Source organism: Pipistrellus hanaki, assembly GCF_964339955.1.
Source record: "Pipistrellus hanaki genome assembly, chromosome: 1".
Taxonomy (NCBI): Eukaryota; Metazoa; Chordata; class Mammalia; order Chiroptera; family Vespertilionidae; genus Pipistrellus; species Pipistrellus hanaki.
Genome location: NC_140503.1, coordinates 5876794 through 5898059, shown reverse-complemented (window position 1 = coordinate 5898059; position 21266 = coordinate 5876794). Strand labels below are relative to the sequence as shown.

Below are 21266 nucleotides of genomic sequence, written 5' to 3'. Positions count from 1 at the left end.
CCTTCCTCAAGGGCCACATGACTGTGAGCAAGTGCCAGGCTGGCTGCCTCGCCCACAAAGCCAGTGATAGCACCTTCCTCATCTGCCCAACATGGTGAAATGAACCAAATAAGAAAATTGGGCCCTGGCTGGTAGCTCAGTTGGCAGGGGTCCTCAAACTTTTTAAAGTGGGGGCCAGATCACGGTCCCTCAGAGAGCTGGAGGGCTGGACTATATGAACTACTAATTCCTACTGTAACACCTCGGCTGCGCTCACTGCCCAAAAAACCTGGCGGGCCGGATCAGACTCCTCTGCGGGCCGCATGTGGCCCGCGGGCCGTAGTTTGAAGACCCCTGGATTAGAGCATCATCCTACTATGCCAAGGTTGCGGGTTCGATTTCCAGTTAGGGCACATTATAAGAATCAACCAGTGAATGCATAAATAAGTGAAACAAGTAGATGTTTCTGTCTTTCTCTTTTTCTAAAATAAAAGTTGGTAAAACTCCACTTTGGACACTGTGTAGTACTTTTTAAGCAGGGATTATAACTTTATGCTAAGATCCAAAGCTGTAATGAGTTCATCAAATAAAGGCTCCGTCCAAGGAGGTAAAGCTCTCCTTATCACCCACCATCTTCCTTGGAATTAGCTGTAGGGCAGAGGAGTCCTGTCAGATGTAAGGCCACCCTCAGAAAGCCGTTAACCAAGCAGACTCTGACCCGCTGTGGCCCACCATCGTGCTAAATACAACAGTCTCGGAGCTGACAGCCCAGGTCCAAGTCTCTCAGGCTGAGGTCAGGACTCTGTTCGTACAGTCCATGAAGTTTCCATTGTGAAAGGAACCTCAGTTCTTCCCTCTTTGCTCCGCACTCAGAGAAAACCACCTGAATGTTTACAGGCCGTTCTGGAGAGGCGAGCCAGGACCCATCCATAGCACCTGAGCCAAACCACAAGCCCCTCAGATAGATCAGACCCCCTCTGCACACAGAAGCCATTAAAGACCACAGGCATCGAGAGACACAGGCCGCGCAATGGACAGACCAGCTGAGGGAAAGTGCACGGCTGTCAGCATCTCGCTGGGTGATCCTGGGTAAGTCTTATGCCCGCTGCCCTGTTCTTGGATCTCCCCACTGTACAGCAGGGGACCTGGGATGATGTCTATGGCCCTTCAGCTCGACACCATTAGGATTCTAGGTTTCCTCTGACATCCCGCTGTCCCCTGGTTGGTCCCTGTACTCACACGGTGGCCATGGCTGGAAGGCTTCAGCACAGGGAACCCGAGGAGCTGAGTCCTGTCCTCCGCCCAGGCTATGCTGATCACAGGACCACAGACCCTCAGGAGGCAGCAACTTGATTTTCAGACTCTACTTAAAACCAAACAGGAAAAGGAAGCTGAACCAGAGACAAAGGGGAAACAAACCCCAGTTGGAAACTGAAAGCTAGGTAGAAAATGGAGAAACAAGAGGCTCCCAGGCACGGCCCCACCAGCGTGGGTGGCCGAGAGCCACTGTGGGGCCTGAACCGCCACCCACATTTGCAACCTCAGGCCTCCAAGTGCTTCCTGCAGAGGCAGGGGCCGGGGTGGGACCAGGCTGTGGTGCTGCCTCCACTGCTAACCCTCCAGCCCGATCTCAGAGCCCCCTGACAGGGCCAGGCCCGGGCTCTCCCATCTGCTATAGGTGGTGGGTCAGTGCGCATGCTCCCTACAGGCCTGTATGAAAAGCTCCAAGACTCAGAAGCATCCTCACTCATCTTCCAGAGAGAAGACTACATGATGATGTTGTAATAGCTAACTTAATAGTTTACTCTGGTAACCACTTAAAAAAATATGTATTCTTATTGATTTCAGAGAGGAAGGGAAAGGGAGAGAGAGAAATATCAATGACGTGATAGTCATTGATTGGGCTGCCTCCTGTAAGCCACTGAGGATCAAGCCTACAACCTAGGCATGTGTCCTGACCGGGAATTTCACTGTGACCTTTTGGTTCATAGGTCGATGTTCAACCACTGAGCCACACCAGCCGGGCTCTGGTAATTATTTTGTACTTTTTTGGGGGAGCTGCTCCTCTCTAATGGTGATATTTCAGTCAGTGACTCAGGGCCTGAAAGGAACATGTTTGGGGATTACTGGAAACCTGGTGTCACTTGTCCTGTAAGTAACCTAGGGCCTCAGTTTCCTCAGGTGTCAAAAGGGGCTGCACAGGGTCCTATTGAAGATGATAAGATCCATTCATTCCCAATCTTTCATTCAAAATTTCCCGAGAACCCAGAATTACCCATTGTGCTAAAACTAGAGACAAAACACGGAAGAGAACACAGCACTTGTCCTAAAACAGCTCCCACGGTTTAGCAAGGAAGAGACTGACATGTTAGCAAATAGATGTAATAAAATGTTGTTATTGACGGAGTAAAAACCAGCTGCACAGTGCACGGTACAAAAGGAAGATCAGCCCTAACCGGGGAGCTGAGAGCACTTTGAACATCGACGATGTATCCTGCAAGGCTTTCAGCACTGCACAAGGTGCAAACCACAAATTTTGACATGTTATGACTTTTGTTTTCCTTTAGTTCAAAATATTTTCTCTTTTTCCTTGTGATTTCCTCTTTTATCCATGCATCATTTTAGATTTTGTTTAATTCCTAAGCATTTGGTGTTTTCCTACATCTGTTACTGTTATTATTTTTTAAAGAAATATTGATTTATTTTTATTTAAGAAAGGGAGAGGGAAGAGACAGAAATATCAATGATGAGAAAGAATCATTGACTGGCTGCCTCTCCACACCCCACACTGGGGATGGAGCCTGCAAGCCGAGTATATGCCCTGATGGGGAATTGAACCAGGACCTCCTGAGCAACCACTGAGCAACACCGATTGTTATTTATTTTTAATTTAATTCTACTATGGTCAAACAACATAATTAGTATGATTTCAGGCCTTTAACATTTATGGAGACTGGCTTTAAGACTTGGCATTTGGTCTACCTTGGTGAATGTACTGTGTGCACAAGGAAAGAACGTGCATTCTGAAATTAGGGGCAGTGTTCTAGAAACGTCAATTAGGCCCAGCAAGGCCTTTCAGACCTTCTACGTCCTTATGGTCTATTGATTTGTTTTTGTCTAATTGTTCTATCAACTGCTGAGAGAAAGGTTTAAGAAGACCTCCAATCATGATGGTGAATTAGTCTATTTTTCTTCAATTCTGCCCATTTTTATTTCAGGTATTTTGAAGCTCTTGTTAGGTACACATATTTTTATGACTCATATCTTCCTGATGTGTTGATCCTTTCCTCAGTATGAAATGTCCTTCTTTATCACTGGCAGAACTCTTTGTCTTTGAGTTGACTTTATCTGACATTAATGTAGCCACGTGAGCTTTTTAATGCTATCTGTGGGTATACTTTTTTCCATCCTGTATTGGTTTTCTATTGCTGCTGTAACACATTACCACAGACCCATAGCTTTTAGCAACACACACTGATTATCTTAGTTTTGTGAGATAACAGTAGGTGAGAAGTCTGACACAGGTGTCAGGTGTTGCAAGCACTGTTTCCTTCTGGTCAGGGCAGTATTCTAGAGGATCATTCAGCGCCCCTTCCAGCTTCCAGAGGCCACCTGCGCCCCCTGGCTCAGGGCCCCTTCCTACATCTCCTCAGCTAGAGTGCAGCATCACCATGCCTTCTCTTCCATCCCAACATCTATTTCATACCATGGCCGGAGAAAGGCTCTCCACTTTGTCTCTTTTTATGGTCATATTTTAATTTCTTTTTGCTTTTATTTTTTCCTCTATCTTTACTGAGATATAATTGTAAAAAACACACATACCTGTATATTTAAAGAATATGACTTGACCTTTTTTTTTTTTTTTTTTTAAATATATTTTATTGATTTTTTTACAGAGAGGAAGAGAGATAGAGAGCTAGAAACGCCGATGAGAGAGAAACATCAACCAGCTGCCTCTTGCACACCCCCTACCGGGGATGTGCCCGCAACCAATGTACATGCCCTTGACCGGAATCGAACCTGGAACCTTTCAGTCCGCAGACCGACGCTCTACCACTGAGCCAAACCGGCTTTGGCATGACTTGACCTTTTGATATATGTATACATTGTGAAATAATCACAATCAAGCTAATTAACATATCAATCCATATCAATCATCTCATAGAGTTATCATCTTTTCTGGTGTCCAACCTGACCAGGAATTGAACCTGCAACCCTTTTGGTGGGTGGGACGACACCAAATGAACCCACACTGGTCAGGGCTAGATACTCCACTTTTAAGGATGCCTGTGATTAGACTGGGCCCAATGGATAACCCAGAGGAATGCCCCATCTCAAAGATCATAACTTTAATCATATCTGCAAAGACCCTTTTGCCATGTAAGGTAACATATTCAGAGGTTCTGGGATCAGGGTGTGGAGTGGTAGCATTACTTTGCCTACTATACATCTTTTTTTATCTTCAATTTGCCTATTTCTTTGTGTTTAAAGAGTGTTTCTTGTAGACAGAAAATGATTTTCATCCAGTCTGACAATCTCTATCTTCTAATTGGAGTATTTAATCTATTTACATTTAATTTATTGGTATGGTTGGTTATTGGTCTGCCATTTTGCTATTTGTCTCATCTGTTTTTAGTTTATCTTTTCCTCCTTTTTCACATTCTTTTAAGTAAACTAAATACCTTTTAGAATTCAATTTTAGTTTTACTATTGACTTTTTAGCTATATATTTTATATTTTAGAAGTCTTTCTAGGAATTATAACATGCCTTGTTAACTTTGAATACTTAGGTTATTGTATCATTTCATGTAAAATCTAAAAACTTTACAACTGTGTAAATCTACTATCATTTATGGTACAGTAGTCATATGTATTACATATTCACAATACAATGTCATATTTTTGTTGTAAATGATTATATATATATATATATTTAATTATAAAACATTCTTTTATATTACCCATATATTTATCCTTTCTGGTACTCTTCATCTTTTCTAAACCTGAGTTTCCTAGTATAATTTATCTTCTGCCTGAGGAACTTTAGCATTTCTTATACATCAGGAATGCTGGCAATAAATTCTCTTAGTACTTTTTTTAATCTGAAAAAATATCTTTATTATTGACGGTACTTTTTTTCTGAGTAGAGAATTCTGAGAATTGTTTTTCCTTTCAGCACTTAAAAAAAAGTTGAACGTTCTACTATCTTCTGACATCCATGGTTTCTGGTGAGAAGTCAGCCATCACTCATACTGTTTTCCTCTGTATATAATGTACCAATTCCTTTGGTAACTTCTAATATTTTTTTTTCTTTGGTTTCCAGAGTGTGACTCTGATTAGCTTAGTGTGTTCTTTATATTTAGCCTGCTAGGGTTTTGCTGAGATTCTTGGATATGTCAGTTAAGGCTTTTCACCAAATTTGGGAAATTTTTGGTAATTATTTCTCCAAGAATTATTCTTCTGCCCTCTGGGACTACAATTACACATATACAGATCTTTTGGTATTGCCCACAAGTCATCAAGTTACTGTCTCCCCCTCCTCCCCCAATATTATTTCCCTGCTTTTCAGATTTCATGATTTCTATTGCTCAGTCTCCAAGTCCACGAACTCTTTCTAATACAGTCTCCAATCCACATTTAATCTCATCCATGAATTTTAAAGTTTCATGTCTAATACTAGGATTTCCATTTGGTAAATTTTTTATAATTTCCATTTCTCTGTTGGGATTCTCCATCTATTTACTCATTACATTCACCTTTTCCTTTAAGTCTTTGAACATATTTATAATAGCAACTTTGAAGGACTTGCCTGCTAATTCCAATTTAAAAGTCACCTCAGAATCCATTGATTTTTTTTCCTTCAATTAAATACGGGTAACATCTTCTCTTTAATGTTCATTAATGTATGATTGTATGCTAGATATTATAATACGTTGCAGAGAGTATGGGTTGTATTATTTTCCTTTAAAGGTATTGAGTTTGTCCTGGCAGGCAGGTAAATTATTGGCAGATTCTTTAGATCAGAGGTTCCCAAACTTGTTTGTGCCGTAGACCCCTTGCCATGTTTTTCGGTTTTGGGTAGACCCCTACTTACCTGATATTGATTTTTTTTGTAAATTTCTAACTGTAGTGAAGTTTAGTGTTAAAAACTTGAAATAAAAACACATGTTAAGTTTTATACATTTATTTATTGAATTTAAATTAAAACTACTCAAAATAAAATTTTGTATCTGTTATATAAAATATACGTAACATAAAATTTAATAAAAAATAATGTACCTACTTTTCTCCGGCATTCTCAAACAAAATAACACTGATTCACTATAATTTGTATGATAAACTACCAGTTTATATTTTTTTAAATATTTTCTCAGCACTTTCCTATTCAAGATTCAGGAAACGAATGAACGTATTTTTCTCACATTCATATTTATAGAGTGACGAATTGAACAAGTCGGTGCAAGTTCGCGAAGCTTTGAGACAAAAATTGGCAAGAATGTTTACTGCACGTATGCTTGTAACAAGATGATACTGGTATATCATTATGTGCAGGTTTTTATCCTACAACTTACACAATTTTATAAACATATATAATAAATTTTTTACTTCATAGGTACTTTTATAAATAATTTATATGTTTTTATATTATAAGATAATATGATGTAAGTAAATAGGTACTATCATTGTATGTTGAGATCCACTATCGTGGACCCCCATTTTAATTTCATGGACCCCCCAATTTTTTTTTCGCTGACGTAGACCCCTTGCAGGTTGTCATAGACCCCTGGGGGTAGATATAGACCACTTTGGGAATCACTGCTTTAGATGCTGTGGAGCTTGGACAACTTATTTTTTTAAGTTCTATTTTCATTTTAAACTTAGCCCTAGGGTGTGACCCTTATTCAAGGACACAGTCCTTAATGCTAAGGTGTGGTTGTTTGGGGTGCCTGAGGTGCTCTTCATTCAGGTTGACTGGGATCTCCAACATCTCCTAGCAATGCATGACCTTGAGCATCATCATTGGTTAGCCCTTACAGCGTGCAATCTGTGCTAAGCCTCATGGATAGTCTCACTCTATACACATATAGCTGGCCCTTAGCCAACAAGCCAAAGTGAATACCTACACAGACTTTGCTATCCTTGCCCTTACCATGAAGCCTCCGCTTCTCCATTTCCTTGCCCTGCAAAATCCAGCTATTTCAGTAGCCTGGGATTCCAATGTCTGCCCCCTGAGCTTACTAAGATTAGCATTTAGCTTGAGCTCCACCATTTTGTGCCAAGACCAGAAGAGACTCCACCAGAAAGCCAGAGCTACTGCGGGGCTTGTCATGTGTGCTTCTTTACTCAAGGATCAGAATCCTGTGCTGCCTGCTCAATGCCTGAAATACCAAGAATTTAATATTTTTTTTTGAGTTTTAGTATCCTTTGTGGAGTAAGGTGCTCTGTATATTTTGTTCAGTTTCATAATTGTTTTGTCAAGAGAGCAAGTCCATCATCAGTAGTCTGTCATGGCCAGAGGCAGAAGTAGATTTATGATTCTTAAAGTACCAAAAGGTATTTATTCTTTTTCATTTTGTGTGGATTTCCTGAGGATGTTAATCTGGGTGTAAGCACCTTCACTGAGAATGTGCCTTTCACTTTCATCCCTCATTTCCTGTCTCCACATATGCTACTACTGCCTTTTCTTGGTTTCAGAAGTAGGTAACAGGTAAGAGTAAACTTTTGGGGGCATTCTTTTAACTCAACAACATAGCTTTCATAGGCAGGTTGAGTAGAATTATGAGAAAGAGCAAGAAATGTGGAAATATTTCTGCCCAGGGTGTTATGAGATACGGAGTCTAGCCCATGCTTTATTACTGACATGCTTCATTATGCCCCTGGGCATTCACCTCCCCACTCTTCACCCTGGACCCCTCCTCTGTTCAATGTAAGGACTGGCTATATTAATAATTATGATTGCAGGTACAGAATCAATCCCTAAATCAGTTGGGTCAGGGCAATAAAAAATGTTGAAAAATTAGGATAGGTGCTATTGGCAAAGAGCAATTTAGTGAGAAAGTTAAGAAATGTCCTGTTTTGTGTTACTATAAATTGACCTCAGCACCTCCTCTACTGTTTAGGATATAGCAGGTATGAGGTATATGTTGATTGCATGAATGGATATATGAATGAGTGAATAAATGAAAAGGACACCAAATCTCACACAGGAAATTAAATGCTAAGGCATCTGGCTCTGGATCTTGAATAAAGTAAATATTCAATAAATGACAACTATATTGACTTGAATTGAAAAGAGGCATTTTCCATGTGTCTAGAGTCCAATGGCAAAGAATGGTACAGGAAATGGATCAGGGAGCTATACTAAAAGACACTCTACTTAGTAGAGCTACTTATCTCAGTTTCTTTTTCTGTAAAAGATACTCCTCTCTGCCCTAACCAGTTTGGCTCAGTGGATAGAGCATAGGCCTTTGGACTGAAAGGTCCCAGGTTCGATTCTGGTCAAGGGCATATACCTTGGTTGTGGGCACATCCCCTGTAGGAAGTGTGCAGGAGGCAGCTGATCAATGTTTCTCATCGATGTTTCTAACTCTCTATCCCTCTCCCTTCCTCTCTGTAAAAAATTAATAAAATATTTTTTAAAAGATACTCCTCTCCCCCTTGGTAGGATGTTTGAGCATAAAAGGGTCTATAACTAAGACATATAAAAAATTATGTTTATATAATACTGGTTTTTCATGAGAATTTTCATGACAAGTTCCTTGTGTCTTAGGAGTGCAACAAAAGGGAATGGAGAAGTGGCTACGCAGAATTAGTGACCATCACTGACACATTATGAAAACCTATTAACACACACTGCATGACCAACTGTAATCCAATCTGGGTTTGCCCTTCAAGACCCAATACACACATCACTTCTTCACTGAAGTGTTTATTAAAACCTAAATATAGATAAAATTATTCCTACTGCTGTGTTACTTCTGTTACAACATTGTCAATTTAGTTGTCCCAGATCACTGACCTTTTGCTAGGGGCTACCATGTTTTAGTCATTTCAGAACCAATCATGCCTACCACAATTCTTTCTACATAGTGGGTAGTGGGTTTCCTTTTGGGGTAACAAAAATGTCCTAAAATTCATTGCGATGATGGTGGCAAACTGAATATACTAAAATCCACTGACCTGTATAATTTACTTGTTTTGATTTTAATTAATCAATCAATTAATTATTTTATCTATACACTTTAAGTGGGTGAACTTTATATCTCAATAAAGCCATGGTATTAAAATGCCCCGAATGCAGACTGAAATATAATGCTTTAAAATGGGTTATGAATTAACAGTAGGTCTTTGAGATTGTTGAAAAAAATCGTCCTACAATCTGGCTCACATCAGATACCATAGAAAGGGAGGATGACAACTGTCCAGTCATTTCGTTTTAGAATGTGAAGAAAAGGAACGAAGCAGGGCACTCTGGCGGGATGCAGCAGCTATAGGACAAGTGCTCAGGCTTCAAGAAAAGCCCATGAACTTGAAAGGAGAACTAGTTGTTTCTCAAGCTATATGTTGAGTACTTTAATGTTTCCAAGCCTTTTGCCTCCTTTCAATGATTTCCAATGGTTTTAGTGAGCTTCTGGAGAAATAAGACACACTGGCTACTTTTGGTTAACACAAATTAAGTAAGACCAAAGGAACATAATGAGAAACCATTTTTTCATCATTCGAATTACAGAAGCTTTTTGTTTGTTTCTCGGAACCTTTGGTTTGGTCTGGTTTGACTGGATTTCATTTCTATGAATGGAACACCTGGGTGAATCTGCGGAACCTCTACCACAATCAGAAGCTAAAGTCCATCACCTCCAAACCCTCCCTCTAACTGTTCCTCAGGGGTCACACCCTCGCCCACCACTCACTTCCAGCAACCCCTGACCTGTTCTCGTTTTCTTCTATAGAATATCATACTAATGAGATTGATTATATGGGATGTAAACTTAAAAAAAAGTTTTTTATTGAATTTTAAAGAGAGGAAGAAGAGAGAGGGAGAGAGAGAGAAAGAAACATTGATGGGAGAGAAACATTGATAGGTTGCCTCCTTCATGGTCCTTACTGGGGATCAAGTCCAAAACCCAAGCATTTGCCTTGGAATTGAACCAATGACCTCCAGGTTCAGGGGTTGACACGCAACCATTGGGATGTACCAGTTAGGCTCTCCTTATAATTTTAATTTGCATTTTTCTAATGAGTAATGGTGCTGTATATCTGTGCATGTTTTCATGTGCGATCTATATATAGTTGCTTTGGTGAAGTGTCTATTCAAGTCTTTTGCCCATTTAAAAAAACTGGGCTGTTTTCTTACTGTTAAGTTTTGAGAGTTCTTTATACATTCTCAAGATAAGTCCTTTGTACCAGTAATTTGCAAATATTTTCCTGAAGTCTGTCTCTTGTCTTTTTCATTCTCCTACCAGTGTCTTTCACAGGATGACAGTTTCAATTTTGATCAAGTCGAAATTATCAAGTCCAAGTTATCATTATTTCTCCCCCCCCCTTTTTATAAGGGAGGGAGCATTTGCTGTCACATTTGCAAACCCTTTGCCTAGCCCTAGGTTGTGAAGATTGTCCCAAATTTTCTTCCAGAAGTTTTATAGTTTACATTTAGATTTAGAATCCATTTTGAAGTAACTTTTGTATAATGTATGGGGATTAGGTCAAAGTTAATTTGGGACATATTTTGCTTAATGTTCCAACTCTATCTATGGAAAAGACAATGCTGAGTTCATTGAATTGCCTTTGCACCTTTGTCAAACATCAAGCAACATATCTGTCTGGACCTACTTCTGGACTGTTGGCCCAAGTGTCCAACATCTCCATAAGTCACCTTGAAATATCAGGCCAGCTTGTTGGTGTCCAATACATGTCTCATCATCAGAACTCAGAACCTGGATCAGGAACGGTGATTGGGTCCCTGATTCATTTATTTTGTGATTCAGACTGTAGAGTATGTAATCCATTCTCTCTCCAGCCTGGACCACACATAGAATACTGAGATGTGTTTGATATTTCAGTACCAGAGGTACTGGCAACCTGGAAGCATTCTGAGAGGGTGACTAAGATGATGAGGCAAAGGAATCATAAGCCATGAGGACTGACTGAGAAGCCGGGCTGTCCGGCCTGGGAGATGAAAGGGGACGTGAATGCTAGTTCTGAGCCCGTGGAACGGAGCTTGCTGGAAAGGAAGACTCCTTCTTTTTGTGGTCTCCTGGGAGCTGGTTAGGTCCAGTGCTGGTGCTGGAAGTCCGTGGGGGACACCGCAGGCTTCCTGCTTCCAGAGGAAGCCATAGGGCCGACGATCTTGCTGTGACAGAGGCCACCCAGCCGGCTGCAGGTGTAACACACATCTGTGTTAGGAGAGGGTTGGACCTAACATTTGCGTTGACTCTGATTTTGCATGGTTGCCAAAGATGGCCCACGGCTCTGACTACTTTGTACAAGTGACCTGTTTCTGTCTTTGGCTTTAATGGCCTCGTGAAGACCCCGAGGTCATGTGAAAGAAAGGTAATTGCCCAAGGTCTCAAATAGTGGTTGCAAACTGAATTTGGAAAGCAAGCCTCCTGAAGCTCGGCCCGCCCCCGCTTTATTCTCTGTGTTTGCTGAGGAACAAATAACCCATAGCTCCTTCTTGCAGGCGCTCCGATTTTGCAGGCTCACCCTCGTTGAGGCCTTTACCGACAAAGGCAGCCTCTTATTAGAAATGTTAACACTTTTTTTTCAATGACAAGATGGGGGGGAAAATCATATCAAATCAGACGGGTCTCTTCTTGAGCTGTTTTGGGGTGACCTACTGCTCTAATTAGGCTGGAGAAAACCTGGCTTTCGTGAGGTTCGGAATGTGGCTGGAGGAAAAATTGTCAAGGCTGGTTAAGTTCATCAGTGCCCCGCTGGCCTCAGCATTCCAGGAATTCATCGATTCATTCCACTGGTGAGCCACAGACACAGACATGCAGGGACAGCAAATACCATGGCTGAGCTGGTCTGACTAATGCACCCAGGGCAGCACAGAGCAGAAAAACAGCCACACTTCATTCACTGCTGGCCCCTCACCCCACACCTCAACCCCCCAAGCTCCTCGGGTGATGGGGTGGGGGCGGGGGGGGGGGAGAGGGAAGAGTGCTACAGAAGGAAGTCAGGATCGATTTGTAGCTGCCCCTTCCTTTCTAATGTGTGATCACCTGCAAAGGGCAGACACACCAGTCCTTCTTGCTGACAGAGTTCTGGTGAAGAGCAAAGGAGACGGCGGGCGGAAAAGTGCTTGACAAAGTGAGAAACTCTGCACCTACGTAAGGATTTACTCATGTAACAAGCATGTGCTGGGCACCTGATAAAAGGCATGCACTGTGCTAAACACCGCGGGTACACAGCTGACAGACCACAGAACCTGCAGCTAGAGACAGCCCGGCCTGACAGCGCGGCGAGGCTGAGGGTGGGAAGGCGTAGGTGGGGCGCTGCCTGTCCTGACAGCCACAGAACCACAGAATCTCCTTAAGCGCACTCCCTGCTCTAAGAGCAGGGTCCTTTCTCTTTACAGTTCTCTTTTCCTGAAGCCAATAATGCTGTCCTCAGTGTGGCCAGTGAAAACTGTTATTAGAAGGCAGCTGGCATGGCTTAGTTCCTTAGCCTAGGTGGACAGGAAATATAATTACTTTGTTAATGAATTAATTTTCACAAAAAAACCAAAACTGAATCCTTAAAAAAAAAAATCTTTGTCCAAGTTTCCTGACTGCCGTTGCAAGCAAATTCGCTGCCAATCTTGGCAGGAATTGCACACAGATGTGCGCTGAGTGGCACGTGCTAGACGGACATGGCACTGAGCTGGGAGGCAGGAGACAAACGCCACTTGCTCTCGGCTCCCAGGCGATCAACTTCCCTTTCGGGCCTTAGAGTCCTCATCTGTGCAGTGAGACTCGGTTAGCAGGTCACCCAGCACCCCAGCCCCGCATCTGGGTCTCGCTTTCCTCATTTCTACTCTGCTTATGAAGATTAAATTTAAAATGCTGTGAAAGACTGCTAAAGAGCAGAACTTCCCACTTGTCAGAGAAGCTTGTCAGGGGGTGTGGAGCTCAGCACGTGCCTTTATTGATCTATTTATTTTTTGTCAATCTTCACCCAGGGTATATTTTTCCCATTGCTTTTTATTTTATTTATTTATTTAGAGAGGAAGCAAGGGGGGGGGGAGAGATGGAAATGTCAATGAGAGAGAAACATCGGTCAGCTGCCTCCTGCACTTCCCCTATTGGAGATCAAACCCACAACCCTGGCACCCCGGCCAGGAATCGAACTTGTGACCTCTTGGTGCATTGAGCCACTCCAGCTGGGCTGCCACTGCTTTTTAGAGAGAAGAGAAGGGAAGAGGGTGGGGGAACATCGATGTGAAAGACACATCGATTGGTTGTCTCCTGCACACACCCGGAATAGGGTCGGGGAGCGAACCTGCAACCCAGGTAACATGCCCTTGCCTGGGAACTGAACCTGAGACCCCTCGGTGCATGGGCCGATGTTCTAACCACTGAGGGACACTGGCCAGGGTGCACGTGGCCTTATTAATAACATAAAGGACCACTGAGCCTGCCCGGGGATTCCTAGCAGTGGTTCTGACTATGGAACTGCAACGCACATGTGTGTGTAAGCAGGGTCTACAGAAAAACTGCATTGGAGGTGACTGCTATGAAGGACCAGCGTTTGCACGAGTTCCTTTCCCACTGCAAAGCCCAATCTCTCCCTCCAGAGGCAACTGCTGGTACTACTTTCGAGTAGTATATTCTTCCCCTGCTCTCGCCCACACTTTCAGGCAGGTGTGAGAGGCTCCCAGTCCCTTTCCTTCCCCATAAATGGGCGCATCCCAGCCCCTTCTGTTCTATACCGGAGGTGCACGGGTGGGCTTCCCCACAACCCAAGGAACTGCCTGCAGTGTTGTGGTTTAAAGCATGGTGCACTTCCAGGGGACTGTGTTAATAATTCATTAATATCTCAAAGGTGCTCTTGACCTCCAAAAAGTGACTGTCCCTCCACAAAAAGCACATGCACTGCCCTGAGCCCAGGGCTCGCTCCTAAAGCCCTGTCACAGCATGCTCCCCTGCTGGGGTCACGGAGCTCCCAGCTGAAGGGGCTGAAGGAGGTGCATCTCTCCTGGTCAGCAGCAGAGGAGCTAGGAGCAATGCAGAGTATGTGGACGCTTCCGACATCAATGCAAATCGAATACAGGGCCAGGAATATTGTACACATCTGGAGAGTCTAGAAAAGTGGAGGCAGTGTAAAAGCCTGGTTTCAAACATTTAATACAAGAAAGTAATCAACAGCTCATTCATCATTTCCCCATTGATTACATGTAGAAATTATAATAGTCTGGATATAGTAGTTTAAATACATTATTAAAATTACTTTTACCTGTTCTTTTTACCTTTCTTAACAGGACTGTTAAATACTTAAATTCCCTATGTGGCTGTCATTGGTGGTTATGACAGTCCTGCTCTGGGAATACAGCATCACTATTCACTCTCCTCTGTCCTCCATCAATGATGACTGATTTGAGTCCCACCTTAGAAATGTCTCTTCTTACTCACAGATACAGCAAATAGTTGGGCCTGATCGCCCCTGCTTCTGCCCCTGCCCCTGCGGCTTCATCAGGTCTAATTAGCATATTACCCTTTCATTAGTATAGACTAGTGGCCCTGTGCACGAAATTTGTGAAGGGGAGGGAGGGAAGGGACATCCCCTCAGCCTAGCCTGCACCCTCTCCAATCGGGGACCCCTTGGGGGACATCCCTCTGCTATCTGGGACCTCTGGTTCCTAACTGCTCACCTGCCTGCCTGTCTGATCACCCCCGACTATCTCTGTTTGCTTGCCTGATCACCCCTAACTGCCCTCCCCTGCCAGCCTAATCTCGCTCCCAACTGCCCTCCCCTGCTGGCCTGGTTGCCCCCAACTGCCCTCCCCTGCCAGTCTCTGTCTTTGTTTTTCTCAGCAGTCCTCCAGGCCTCCTTCCTCTTTCCAGGTTGGGACTGGGCGGGGCTAATGGGGGCCCACTCCATCCTCTGCCCACCCTCCCTTCCATCCAGGCCTCTTCAGGCCTAGTCTGTTTTGTTTCCTCATTCTGAGAGAGACTCTAAGGGTGAGCTGGGAGGGAGGGAAAGGGAGAAAAGGCTGAGAACTGGTGGGTGCTGTGTGTGTCTGTTCGTGTGTGCGGTTGTGAGTGTGAGTGCTGGTCCTGCCTCCCATGTCCTGCCTCCCATGTCCCCATCTCCACTGCCACAAGTCCCCACCCACCAGAGCCTACTGCGCATGCAACCGAGGCATTGGGCCAAGCCTCCGGTCGTTGTGGATGCGATGGACCCGGGGTTTTTATATATTAGGATAAGCATGCAAATTCAAAGACAAGTGAAGTGCCACTAGTTCTAAACACATGTGACTGCACATTACATATATTCATACTACAGGCCCAGCCTATGAAATTGTGTAAGCATAGTTCACCGCTGCTTGCCGCCCCGCCCGCTTGCTGCCGCCCTGCCCACCACCGTGAGCTGCTGCTCGCAGGCCAGGGGAGGGACTAAGTGGTGGTCAATGCACCTGATGGCGACGGGTCAAGCGATCATTCCAGTCGTTATGCTTATGGTCCCTGGCCTTTTACTACACAGGATATTACTAATGAAGTAATAGCACCATGAATTTATGGTGTGTTATTTTATGGGCCAAACAAATTAAACACAGAGGCAGAGGTAGTGAAGGTAATGAAAACTTAAACAGAGAAGCACCGTGGAGAAACCTGTCCGCTTGGTCTCTAATGGCCCAGGGAAGGTGTGTGCTGGAATGTAAACCCTCTGGTCGGGAGGGGAAACGAGAAAGCAAAGGGCAGGAAGATCACACAGGGGTGAATCCCTCGGGAGGGAACTGCATTCGCGGTGTAGGAGTCAGGCGAGTTTTGTTGAAGCGAGTTTTCTGAGGAGCAGGTGACCAGCCACACGCTACCCACTCTCTGCCCTGATGCTTCAAGTCAAAACTCGGGGACCAGTGAGAAAGAGACATCATCCACCCTCAGAGGAGACGGAGGGGCCTGCTGCAGGTCAGAGAGGAGGCCGGGCCAGCCCGAGGGAGAGGAGCACCAATCCCACGGCCTCTGAGGAACAGGGCTAAGGAGTTGAAAAGAAGAGGAAAAACCACAATGATTTTCAAAGTGCACAAAAGCAGGGAGGGGAGGAAGCAGAGCAACAAAAGGAGCTCGTAAGAACGTGTGGAAGGGAGCATTGTAACCGCTATGCACTGAGCCACCTGCAAGTCATCTCGGGACCAGGAGCCAGCACGCAGAGGGGCCAGGACCGGAGGGAACAGTGACATCACTGCCTGGACACCAAGCCAGGGCAGACAGAGTGGGTTCAGATGCTGACCAAGTCCAGGCCAGGAAACCACTCACCTCACCACCCTCGTGGTCTGGGGGGATGGACTGCAGGGGTCGTGTAGTTAGAACTTTCCTGCGTGTTCATTCAATACCGGTAAATCCAATTCTTTATCCACTCTGTGTGCCCAACTCATTCATTTTATTTAAAGTTCCACTTTAAGAAGGGCTTTAATATTAGGAAATGACCGAACTTCATCCTAACCAATGGTGGGAAAGCTGCCCCCGCAGTCTCCTTCCCCTGCAGGCCTCCCATGGCCCGTTACCTGCAGTCAGTCCACGGCCGCCTGGGGAATGCCTGGAGGAGATGGCCCCTGCGCTCAGGAATTCTGCTGTGGGAGATGCAGCATATATTCAAGTGAACCCAAAGGAAGTCATAAAGGTGATCAATAACCCAAACCTTGCCGCTGAATTTCTAGTCTGTCAGCAAACAAAGCCATACTCTCTCTTTACAGCAACACACACACACACACACACACACACACACACACAGGGTCCTAGGTCTGAGATGTCTCAGGTGGCTTCCTACCCGAGTGTTTAAGGATCTTGGTGAAGTTCTATCATTGTTCTCTTTGAACTTTTTATTATAAGCAATTATTAATTTTTCAATGACTAAAATCAGCTTATTAAAAAACGAAACAAGTGGCTCAGTGGATAGGGCGTCGGCATGCAGACTGAAGGGTCCCAGGTTCAAGGGCATGTACCTTGGCTGCGGGCACATGCCCAGTAGGGGGTGTGCAGGAGGCAGCTGATCGATGTTTCTCTCTCATTGATGTTTCTAGCTCTCTATTCCTCTCTCTTCCTCTCTGTGAAAAATCAATAAAATATATATTTAAAAACCCCACAAAAAAACGAAACAAAACACTTAAGGGTGCAAAAGGACAGTAAATGCAGATGGGGCCCAGCCTGCTCTCCATGTTAAGACAGTCACTGACGGTGCCTAAGGCCCCGGACATCCAGACGCTTGGGCATTCAACACAAAGGAGGAGGTGGTGGCCCACTACGCCTGCTCGTCTGGGTCCATGGCTCCTGCCCTGAGAGGGCGGGGCGGGGTCCTCACAGCCCCCCAGGGCTGAAGTCTGTCCAGAGGACGGCAGGATGAGAGCAGTTGGTCTCAGGTCTGCCATATTTGCTTTGCCTGTGCTTAACAATTCTCTCCACATACCACAACTCCTTTAGAGTCTAATTTCTTTTCTTCTCCTAATTTTATGGGGCATGGCCAATGTGGTGCCTCATTAAACCACACCGTTTCCGGTTCTCTCAGCGTGGAGCCAGGACCCATGGGCCCCCCACGTGGCACTGATATCTGTGCCAGCCTCCGCCTCCCAGGGCCGGGAAACAGGAGCCACAGAACCGGAATCAGGCGCCTTGGCCCTAGAGCGGGTCCTGGGGACCACGACCACGCTCTGACCCTGCCTAGGTTTGTTTCCGCATCCGTAAGGGAGTATATTTCTAACTCGCCGAGTGTGATGTTAATTAAATAGCATATTGTAACTAGAGCTCTTGGCACTTAATAGCTGAATTAGACGGAAGCTATCTGGCTGGATCCCTAAGGTCTAGCGCTGAGTGAATGAGAGAACAGAGGGTGTTCAGTAAACATCACTTCCCTTTCCTGTTGGAAATGCCTCAAGGGGCCCTGACACGTCTGCTTCAGGAGAGGGAAAAGTAAACGCTGTGTCCCAAGAAGTGCCTCCGAGAGCTCGGAACAGAGGCTACCGAACATCTGTTTCAGCGCAGACACAGCCTCTTCTGCTTCTTTAAAATATATTTTTATTTTTTATTATTTAAAAAATATATTTCTTTATTGATTTCAGAGAGGAAGGGAGAAGAAGAGAGAGAGAGAGAGAGAAAGAGAGAGAGAGAAACATCAATGATGAGAATCACTGATTGGCTGCCTCCTGCATGGCCTCCACTGGGGATAGAGCCTGCAACCTAGGCATGTGTCCTTGGCAGGAATCGAATCTGGGACCCTTCACTCCACAGGCTGATGCTGTATCCACTGAGCTAAGCCGACTAGGGCTATATTTTTAGTTTTTAAAAAAATATGTATTTTATTGATTTCAAAGAGGAAGGGGGAGAGAAAGAGATAGAAACATCAATGATGAGAGAGAATCATAGATCAGCTGCCTCCTGGCAGGCCTCCTACTGGGGGTCGAGCCTATAACCTGGGCATGTGCCCTGACCAGGAATCGAACCATGACCACCTGGTTCATAGGTAGACAGTCAATCATTGAGCCACACCAGCTGGGCCTGCCTTTCCTTCTAAAAGCACACAGCAAGCCCTCCATGGACTGTCCCACAGATAAGGTCTCGAGTCCCCTCGCCACCCTCCTCACTCTTTTATTTATTTATTTATTTATAAATATATTTTATTGATTTTGTACACAGAGGAAGAGAGAGGGATAGAGTGTTAGAAACATCGATGAGAGAGTCATCGATCAGCTGCCTCCTGCACACCCCCCACCGGGGATGTGCCCGCAACCAAGGTACATGCCCTTGACTGGAATCGAACCTGGGACCTTTCAGTCCCCAGGCCAACGCTCTATCCACTGACCCAAACCGGTCTCGGCCACCTTCATTAACTTTTAAGCCTTATCTCCAAATATGGTCACCTTGGCCGTTAGATCTTCCATCTATGAATGTGGGGGACACAACTCAGTCCAAACCAGCGTCCCAGGCCACAGTGCTCTGTTAAACACCCAGATGAAACACAACACTGCAATGTGGTCTGACAATTCTGACGACGACGACTAGTGTGGTCACCTCCAGAGGAGGAAAAAATGGTACAAGTGTTAGTCTGCTTTTTCTTTATCCTGCGCAGATTTTATCATTTGGAATTCTTTAGGTTGACAGATTCTGATGAAAAAAGTGGAATTTGTTATTTCATACAGTGCAAAAACAACTACTTCATGGCAGGGCCGAATGCCTGAAGCCCAGGCTCAGTGATGCCATGAGAGGTCGGTTCTTTGGCCATCATTGAACTCTACCCCATCTGCTGGTCCTAGAAGGCTACTACCAATGACTCATCCCACACAGCTTTTAATCCCAGAAAAAGCAGCATCTTTCCTCACAGATCCAGCCCAAGACTCTTCCTTTAAACCAAGCATGCCAAACCTGTGCCAGCGGGCTGCGAGTTTGACATGCTTGCCTTAAACCAGCGGTTTGCCGCTCTGTTGACTAATGAGTTTGCTGACTACCGGGATAGGGGCTTAGTCACAAAGAACAACAGCAGCCTGTCATTATTGGACTCGAGAATCTACGTCAGTGGTCGGCACACTCAGTCAACAGAGCGGCAAACGGTGGCTTGCGAGCTGTAGTTTGCCGACCACTGCCTTAAACCAATCACCACAGCCAAGGGATTGAGTCATGTGTGACCCCCAAAGAGGGGGTGCGGGGTTGGGCCAGGTCAGATCACTGTGGAATGGACTGCTGGTTTCCCTCTTCTTAACCCTCCTCTCTAAACTGGCAGCTGGGCAAACACTATCTTTCTAGGAATAACAATGCTAGTAGAGGAAACAGATAGGCATGCTAAAAGATTACCTGCCACTCTCTTTTCCAAAAGTTCTCGATCGTTGCATGCTTTATTTATTGGAATGATCTCAAACTCATTCTGTGCCCAGGTGCTAACAGAAGACGGATCCAAGGCAGGTAAAGAATGTCCTCACACATCTTAGCTCTTTCCATCAGTGTGAAATCACAGCAGTTTCTCCTCCTGGCAGTCCTGAGAAAGAGTCCGATCTATCATGGACACATCTAGAGTGATTATATCAAGTCTGGCCCGTGTAGCTCAGTGGTTTAGCATTGACTTATGAACCAGGAGGTCTCGGTTCGATTCTCTCTCATCATTGATGTTTCTACCTTTCTCTTCTTCGCTGAAATCAATAAAAAAATATTTTAAAAAAATTCACTGTCAATGATCCTATATAATAATAGAGGAATATCCAAATTGTCCATTACTCCGTTATATCACAACCGCTCGCAAGAGGCCACCTGTGCGTGTGTGGTGGGGCGTTGCTCCAGAGACCGGGTGGAAACGAAAAGGTGTCCGGGGGAGGTGGGACCATCCCGAAGCAGGGAGCGCGGGGGTGAGAGCCCATAGCAGCCATCCACCAGAGTGCCCCACCACCACCTGCCAGAAGAAGGAGCACAGAGCAGCAGGCAGGAGGCTTCTACGCTCTCCTCCCCAGCCATGACGGGGTGGAGCCGCCACGTGGCTCCGGAGATGGGTGGAACTGGGGAGGTGCCTGGAGAAGGCAGGACCAGCCCGAGGGACTGAGGCGGGGCTTTAAGAGGCCAGAGAAGGCCAGAGGGGTGGGGGCTGGGCCAGGCGCACTGGAGCTCTGTGTGGAGAGGTTCGGGTGCTGGGCTCCTAGTGTCTTAATAAAACTGAAAGAAAAATATTTTCAGTTGCAACAGACCAATTACCAGAGATCACCATTCATCCAACAACCATTAACTGCCCTTCAAACAGCTGGAAGGTGCTGTGCTAGGTACTGGGACAGACATGAACATCTCAAAAAAAAAAAAAAAAACTTTCAGGGGGGGAAGACAGAGGGGGAGGTGGAAGAGGGCATAGAGGGGATAAATGGTAATGGGGAAAATAAAATAAAAAACACTTTCAGTTGCACTGCTTACAAAGCATTTTTGCATATATACTCACACTTTTCCTCACAATGAACCAAGTTTACATATTAGGCAAGTGAAACCCAAAAAGAATAAACAATTTGCACCCAATTACACAGCCATTGAGAGCAGGAGTCTGAATGTACCCTCCAATGAGATTTCAAATCTCACACTCATATCTTCTTGCCTTATCTATTTTGCCCAAAGATTCTCTTCTTCCCCATT

The 21266-nt window shown here is 44.9% G+C and overlaps 1 protein-coding gene across 4 annotated transcripts in view; it reads right to left on the bottom strand.

Annotated features, from left to right (window-relative positions):
• The window catches only part of EVL (Enah/Vasp-like), a 111719-nt gene that overhangs the window by 50740 nt on the left and 39713 nt on the right, over positions 1-21266 (bottom strand). For 2 of the 4 annotated variants that reach the window (XM_084889142.1, XM_084889144.1), the window contains exon 1: positions 1219-1364. The exons of the other annotated variants lie outside the window; for them this stretch is intronic. In XM_084889142.1, coding sequence (XP_084745268.1) covers positions 1219-1229 — 11 coding nt within the window. In that variant the 5' untranslated portion in view covers positions 1230-1364. Of the gene's footprint in view, positions 1-1218; positions 1365-21266 lie in introns of those variants that run through there. 4 annotated transcript variants of the gene reach the window in all.